General features: G+C 39.2%; 1 protein-coding gene across 1 annotated transcript in view; it reads right to left on the bottom strand.

Annotated features, from left to right (window-relative positions):
- The window catches only part of LOC115159830 (transcription factor 4), a 17,795-nt gene extending 12,762 nt beyond the window's left edge, over positions 1-5,033 (bottom strand). The window contains exons 1-3 of the mRNA XM_029709885.1: positions 5,009-5,033; positions 4,396-4,558; positions 2,343-2,572 (exon numbers count right to left, since the gene is read on the bottom strand). Coding sequence (XP_029565745.1) covers positions 2,343-2,572; positions 4,396-4,558; positions 5,009-5,033 — 418 coding nt within the window. The remainder of the gene's footprint in view (positions 1-2,342; positions 2,573-4,395; positions 4,559-5,008) is intronic.
- Positions 5,034-8,927: the final 3,894 nt, after the last annotated feature.

Genomic DNA, 8,927 nt, shown 5'->3' with positions numbered 1-8,927 from the left:
ATATGTCTCTGTGTGTCTCTATATGTCTCTGTGTGTCTATATGTCTCTGTGTGTCTATATATGTCTCTATGTGTCTCTATATGTCTCTGTGTGTCTCTGTGTGTCTATATATGTCTCTGTGTGTCTATATATGTCTCTATATGTCTATATATGTCTCTGTGTGTCTATATGTGTCTCTATATGTCTCTGTGTGTCTATATATGTCTCTGTGTGTCTATATATGTCTCTGTGTGTCTATATATGTCTCTATATGTCTATATATGTCTGTGTCTCTGTCTGTCTCTTAAGTGTCTGTCTCTTAAGTGTTTGTCTCTATGTGTGTGTCTGTCTGTGTGTCTGTCTGTCTCTAAGTGTCTGTCTCTAAGTGTCTGTCTTTCTCTTAAGTGTCTGTGTCTTAAGTGTCTGTGTCTTAAGTGTCTGTGTCTTAAGTGTCTGTCTGTCTCTATGTGTCTGTCTGTCTCTATGTGTCTGTCTGTCACTTAAGTGTTTGTCTCTATGTGTGTGTCTGTCTGCCTCTAAGTGTCTGTCTCTAAGTGTCTGTCTTTCTCTTAAGTGTCTGTGTCTTAAGTGTCTGTGTCTTAAGTGTCTGTCTGTCTCTATGTGTCTGTCTGTCTCTTAAGTGTCTGTCTCTATGTGTCCGTCTGTCTCTGTGTGTGTCTGTCTCTGTGTGTGTCTTTCTCTGTGTCTGTCTGTCTCTATGTGTCTGTCTGTCTCTAAGTGTCTGTCTGTCTCTAAGTGTCTGTCTCTGTCTCTATGTGTCTGTCTCTATGTGTCTGTCTGTCTCTGTGTGTGTCCGTCTATGTGTCTGTCTGTCTCTGTCTCTATGTGTCTATGTGTCTATGTGTCTATGTGTCTATATATATATATATACATATACATATATACATATAGGGACCTGACACACACATATATATATATATATATACATATAGGGACCTGACATATATATATATATATATATATATATATATATGTGTGTGTGTCAGGTCCCTACATGTGTATATATATGCATATATATATATATATATATATATATATATATATATATATATATATATATATATATATATATATGTGTGTGTGTGTGTGTCAGGTCCCTATATATGTATATATATATATATATATATATATATATATATATATATATGTGTGTGTGTCAGGTCCCTATATGTATATATATATGTATATATATATGTGTGTGTCAGGTCCCTATATGTGAATATATATGTATATGTCAGGTCCCTATATGTGTATGTATATATATATATGTGTGTGTCAGATCCCTACATGTATATATATATATATATATATATATATATATATATATATGTGTGTCAGGTCCTTATATGTGTATATATATATATGTGTGTGTGTGTCAGATCCCTATATGTGTATATATATATATATATATATGTGTGTGTGTGTGTGTCAGGTCCCTATATGTGTATATATATATATGTATATGTCAGGTCCCTATATGTGTATATATATATATGTGTGTGTGTGTGTGTCAGATCCCTATATGTGTATATATATATATATATATATATATATATATATGTGTGTCAGGTCCCTATATGTTTATATATATGTATATGTCAGGTCCCTATATGTGTATATATATATATATATATGTCAGGTCCCTATATGTGTATATATATATGTGTGTGTCAGGTCCCTATATGTGTATATATATATATATGTGTGTCAGATCCCTATATGTGTATATATATATATATGTGTGTGTCAGGTCCCTATATGTGTATATATATATATATATGTGTGTCAGATCCCTATATGTGTATATATATATATATATGTGTGTGTCAGGTCCCTATATGTGTATATATATATATATATGTGTGTCAGATCCCTATATGTGTATATATATATATATGTGTGTGTCAGGTCCCTATATGTGTATATATGTATATATATATGTGTGTGTTAGATCCCTATGTGTATATATATATATATATATATATATATATGTGTATATGTCAGATCCCTATATGTGTGTATATATGTGTGTCAGGTCCCTATATGTGTATATATGTATATATATGTGTGTGTTAGATCCCTATGTGTGTATATATATATATATATATATATATATATATATATATATATATATGTGTGTGTGTCAGATCCCTATATGTATGTATATATGTGTGTCAGGTCCCTATATGTATGTATATATGTGTGTCAGATCCCTATATGTATGTATATATGTGTGTCAGGTCCCTATATGTATGCATATATGTGTGTCAGATCCCTATATGTATGTATATATGTGTGTCAGATCCCTATATGTATGTATATATGTGTGTCAGATCCCTTGCCTCTGACTTGCTGCTCCAGACTCAGTATGACGGCCACGGCCTGATGCAGTATGAGCAGTTTGGTCTGTGGCTTGTCACTCTTCAGGTGCAGCTGCACCATGCGCCCCAGCTCCTTGAAAGCCTCGTTGATGTCTCGGACACGCAGACGCTCCCGGGCGTTGTTGGCCATCCTGCGTTCCTTCTCACGTTCGATCTTCTGCTCCGGAGACAAGTCCTCGTCATCCGCGTTGCTGTGGGACCGATAGGGGGACTGATCAGCACCAGCTAAACCAACGCTTACCCACGCTTAGCCATTTTGAAATGTCACCACAATGCATGAAGCCGGGTTCAGTCTGAATCTCTGTTTATAGGAGTTGTGATGCCTATTCATTTACCTGTACAGCTGACTATACTGTATATATATATATATGTAGATGGTGATGTAACCTGAAAACAATTCATTTTCAATTTTCAATCGTTCAGTGCACCTATTTTCAATCGTAAAATGCAACTGTAGTACTGCAGGATACCGACTGTAGTACTGCAGCATACCCACTGTAGTACTGTAGGATACCCACTGTAGTACTGTAGAATACCCACTGTAGTACTGTAGGATACCCACTGTAGTACTGCAGAATACCCACTGTAGTACTGTAGAATACCCACTGTAGTACTGTAGGATAACCACTGTAGTACTGCAGGATACCCACTGTAGTACTGTAGGATATCCACTGTAGTACTGCAGGATACCCACTGTAGTACTGTAGGATACCCACTGTAGTACTGTAGGATACCCACTGTAGTACTGTAGGATACCGACTGTAGTACTGTAGAATACCCACTGTAGTACTGTAGGATACCCACTGTAGTACTGCAGGATACCCACTGTAGTACTGTAGGATACCCACTGTAGTACTGTAGGATACCCACTGTAGTACTGCAGGATACCCACTGTAGTACTGTAGGATACCCACTGTAGTACTGTAGGATATCGACTGTAGTACTGCAGGATACCGACTGTAGTACTGCTGGATACCCACTGTAGTACTGCAGGATACCCACTGTAGTACTGTAGGATACCCACTGTAGTACTGTAGGATACCCAGTGTAGTACTGTAGGATATCGACTGTAGTACTGCAGAATACCCACTGTAGTACTGCAGGATACCCACTGTAGTACTGTAGGATACCCACTGTAGTACTGCAGGATACCCACTGTAGTACTGTAGGATACCCACTGTAGTACTGTAGGATACCCACTGTAGTACTGTAGGATACCCACTGTAGTACTGTAGGATACCAACTGTAGTACTGCAGGATACCCACTGTAGTACTGTAGGATACCCACTGTAGTACTGCAGGATACCCACTGTAGTATTGTAGGATACCCACTGTAGTACTGTAGGATACCCACTGTAGTACTGTAGGATACCCACTGTAGTACTGCAGGATACCGATACCAATATTTGTTTCATCATCATGATCATCTGGGGTTGGGGTCTGAAAAAGTCTGATTGTATCATTCCAGGCGGAAGGGGGCTATAAACGCAGAGATGTCACAGTGTTTATCCTGGATGGTGCATCTTGGGAATGAGGAAGTGGGGGCCTTCTCTGGTGTGTGAGAAAAAGCTCAAACACGGCTCAAGTCTGTTGACAAGTCTGGAATTACCCAAAGGAGAAGAACTTCGGAGAAAACTATGAATGATTGATTTGATTCATTTGTTATTAAAGTATGTGTGCATTCAACCAAAATCTATGAGTGCTGTGAGCGTTGGAAAAGTTTTTTGGCAAATTTAAAAGTATGCCTTTGTATTTTACTGTCATAAAGTCTATGTAGTTAAGAACAATGTTGCAGATAGTTAAGTGAATATATTTGAGAATGGTATTTCACCTTGTGGGTTTATCCAAGTCTTTTGTTTTTCTAGTCGTTGTTTATTAATTAATTTAGCTGTCCCTCGAATCACACTGTTCACTTAATAAAAATCACACTGTTCACTTCATCAAAATTTGTTGTAAGCGTATTTAAATGAAGCGAGCACTGTGGACTAGATTTTGACCTATCAAGAAATGTGATCTAGATCTTGACCTATCAATAGACTTGAGGTCCTTGTTGTCAGGCTCCTCCTTCTTGGCCTCCATAGATCTGGCATCCTGTAGGTTCTCATCCCCTTCATCCTCTGACTTGATCTCTGACGAGACGGACGAGGCACTCTGGCCCTGGAGACCACTGGAGAGAGCTGGGGAGAGGGGAGGAGATGGGGGTGGAGAGGGTGGAGGAGAGTGGGGATGGAGAGCAGGAGAGGACAGGCGGAGAGGAGGAAGAGGGGGGGAGAGAGAGAGGAGATGGGGGTGGAGAGAGTGGAGGAGAGTGGGGATGGAGAGCAGGAGAGGACAGGCAGAGAGGAGGAAGAGAGGGGAGAGAGAGAGAGGAGACAGAGAGAATTTACAATATATTAAAGCCACAAACCTTCATTACTTTTCGTTTTCTTTGCCAAACAGCAGCCCCGCCATTCAGTCTGTTCTTTTGTAAACATTTGGCAGCTTTCAACACACCTACTTTCATTAACTGGAAGCTTTTCTAATAATAAGGTATATTACGTTATTATTACAGTTTTGGAGTGGCTTCTAATCCCTGACCGGATCTTTTATTCCTGTGTCAAAACATGATTTTGTCACGAGTTCAGTACCATTTGCTTGATTTTGCGCATCCATGACTATGGTGTATCGTCTAACGTTAGCTTGCTAGCGATGCTACTGTTAGCTAGCTAGCCAGCGTTAGCTACCTTGCTAGCAAGGTCTAGTCTAGTCCAATGGCTAGCTGGATGGCCAGTTGTGACAGTGAGGTCCATATGAGATTCAAGGCCCTAATAAGTGCCATCGTGCAGGAATAGCAAAAATACTGTTTGATGAGCTAGCTAAGTTAGCTAGCAAGGTATACCAGTTATCAAAGAGGATGCTAGCTAGCTTTGCGTGCATGGCAGGACCAGTGTTGTCATAGATGGTAGACCAACTCTGGTGTTGTCATCATTAAAACCAGGACGGTTTTGGCCGTCGAGAAAAACACTGTGTTTCAAAGAGCTCCCTTGGCATTCGTTAATTTCTCTCTTTATATTTTTTTTTAGCTTGAAAAAGTGGTAGAATTTGCTCAATAAGTTACCCTACAATGAGTCTTGATGGCTATTTCTCAAAAGTTTCCAACAACATGCCCAGCAGAACTACTAAAAACTTGACCAAAACCACCACCCGTGTAGATGTGCGGGATGAGATAACTAACATTAGCGAAGCTAACACCATTGCAGATCCAGGCACGATGGACCATGTGATTCAAAAGATGAAAGATAACATTACTAAAGTGATCGATATCAAGATAGGAACGGTCTTGGAAGCAATAGCAGGCCATTCAGCCGAACTACAGAAAGTTGTCAAACGTGTTGATGAGGCGGAAGGAAGAATTTCTACTGTTGAAACTTCAACTACATCAATGGACACTAAGATAAAGGCACTTTAGGTGAGCAAAATGGCGGAGCACATTGACAACTTGGATAACCGAGAACGCAGATGCAATATACGTGTTGTGGGACTCTCCGGAAAAAAAACTGAAGGGACATGTTCAGTTAAACTCTTTCAGGAATGGATTCCTGGCAACCTACAAATGGATACTAAGGCTGGACGTGTGAAACTGGATAGAGCCCATCGATACCCGGTCCCAACCAGCGGCCACGGCCAGTGGTTATTAAGTTCCAAAACTTAATCGACAAGCAGTGCATCATGGATGCAGCCAGACACACCGGATCTGACGGTATTCAACGCCAAGATCCAAGGGTCTTATTCTTCAATGATTACTCCATTGCGGGTTGTACGAAGACGCAAGGCGTTTGATGAGGTGAAGGCTCGACTCAAGAGAATGAAGATGCGATTACGCACTGCTGTACATTTACATTTACATTTACGTCATTTAGCAGACGCTCTTATCCAGAGCAACTTACAAATTGGTGCATTCACCTTATGATATCCAGTGTACCCGTCCACATTGAAGATTATGGTCAATGGCACGCCTAAGAAGCTTTACACACCTGAAGAGGCTGCTGCATTTATTGACTCTCTCGGGTAAATAACTTTACGCTACGCCTTTGGATAACTTTTTTTATTCAAATCTAGTCATGAAGCAATGATATGCGTTCTCAAGTGCTCTTGTTCAGTAAAAAAAAATAAAAAAATGTTTTCTTGCTACAGTAACTGCCATCATAGCTCAGACTGAGATCTGTGTGAATCTATATTGGTGCCCAGCTTTGGTCTTAGGTGGAAGAGCCTCGATCTTTTTTTATTGATTTTCATATGTATAAATGATGAGGCTATAGAGTGGTTATGCAGATTTAAGAGTCTACATTGGAGAATTGAAATCACCTGCATGTTAGTTAGCGGCAAACCCCCCCTACTATTACTGATTCTGATGGAAACCATTTATATTAAAATAAATTGATAAATTAGTAATTTAAGAAATGTTATGCAAATCTTTATGCCTCAGAACTGACAAATGATGCACTAAAACTGATGGAGGACTTATTTTCTATGATTGAACTCCCGACTATCTCTGAAGAACAAAGGTCTCTCCTCAATGCCCCTATTACCAAGGAAGAGATCATGTTTGCAGTTGAGAATCTGCAAAATGGTCCCAGGACCAGACGGGTTTTGTAGTGAGTTCTCTAAGGAGTTCCATGGCCTGATCCTTGAGCCATTGCTTGATATGTTTAACCACTAATTTTCAGATGACTGCCTCGCTCAAAAGCTAACATATCACTTATTCTCAAAAAGGGGAAATGCCCAGAGTCTTGTTCCTCGTACAGAACTATTGCTCTTCTGAATGTGGATCGAAAATTGCTTTCTAAAATCCTAGTCACACAACTACAGGACTTATTGCCGCTAATTGTGAAAAGGGACCAAACTGGCTTCATTAAAGACTGTAACACATGTAATATTGTCTGGCGGCTTCTTAATGTTATTCAATCCTACCAACCAAGTGCTGTGGATGGTCCTGCGCTCTCCCTAGATGCTGAGAAAGCATTTGACCGTGTGGAATAGTCCTACCTATTCTTTGCTCTAATTAAATTTGGTCTAGGTGACAACTTTATAATAATTCTCATAGTTTTATAATAGTTTCACTTTAAATAATGCCACTTTAATAATGTTTACATATCTTACATTACTCATCTCATATGTATATACTGCATCATATACCATCTATTGCATCTTGCCTATGCCGCTTGGTCATCGCTCATCCATATATTTATATGTACATATTCTTATACCATCCTTTTAGATTTGTGTGTATTGGGTAGTTGTTTTAGAATTGTTAGATTACTTACTAGATATTACTACACTGTCGGAACTAAAAGCACAAGCATTTCGCTAAACTCGCAATAACATCTGCTAACCATATGTATGTGACCAATAAAATGTGATATGATTTTGATTTGATTTGATACAATGGGTAAAGGTTTAAAATGATGATCCTCAGGCGGCTGTCCTTACTAATGGTCTAAGGTCAAATAGCTTCTCCACACACAGAGGTACCAGACAGGGCTGTCCTTTGTCCCCTCTCCTATTTGCGCTCGTTATGGAACCACTGGCCGGGTCTATCAGAGTAACGCCTGCGATACACTGTCTGACGTTCATCATAAAATAAGCTTGTATGCTGATGGAGTCGTGATATTAATCTCTAGCCCCAAGAATTCAATTACATCTCTTGTTAATATTATTGAATTATTCAGTGTATTCTCAGGCTAAAAGATTAATTTAACTAAATCAGATGCTATGCCACTTGGTAACCTTCACTCTGTACCTAATACTTCTCCCCCCTTTCCTTTTAAATGGTCTCCCCCAGGTTTTACATATCTGGGTATATTCATAACTCCTAAGTTCCAGCAAATGCACAAAGCCAATTCTGTTCCCTTATTTGATACAATAACACAGGATCTGGAGCGCTGGAACTCTCTTCTGATTTCATGGTTGGGTAGAATATCCCTCTTGAAAATGAACATTTTACCTAGACTACTTTACCCAATCCAAATGATCCCAGTCTTACTTTCCAACAAGGTAATACAATATGTAAATGGCTGGTTAAGTTCCTTCATATGGAATAAACACAAGCCAAGACTTAAGATGGCAATATTGCAGCTGCAAAGTTCTGTGGGCGGCTTGGACCTGCCCAACATTAGTAATATTATGTTATATTTCTGACTGGATCACAAATGATGACTCCTCTATTTGGTTAGACATTGAGACTTCTCTTTCAAAATACCCCTTGAAGGATCTTTTCTTTTTCAGAAGCTTCAAGTCTGTAAAAGACAGCTGCAAGAACCCCATTACACTTAACACACTTAAAGCATAGAGGTCAATTCAATTTGTTTGTGGGGAAGGGTCAAATTAACCTCTGCTCTTACCCCGATTCTTAACAACCCAGATTTTGGTCCAGGATTGCTGGATGCTGGCTTTAACATTTGGCTTGATAAGGGCATAGGCAGACTAAATGATTTATTCGTTGTTAAGATTTTATTGTCATTTGAGCAGATGGTTGAGAAATATCGACTCCCAAAGCAGGAATTTTTC

Source organism: Salmo trutta, chromosome 23 (genome assembly GCF_901001165.1).
Source record: "Salmo trutta chromosome 23, fSalTru1.1, whole genome shotgun sequence".
Taxonomy (NCBI): domain Eukaryota; kingdom Metazoa; phylum Chordata; class Actinopteri; order Salmoniformes; family Salmonidae; genus Salmo; species Salmo trutta.
The sequence above is the reverse complement of the archived record's forward strand: the minus strand, read 5'-3'. Positions and strand labels throughout refer to the sequence as shown.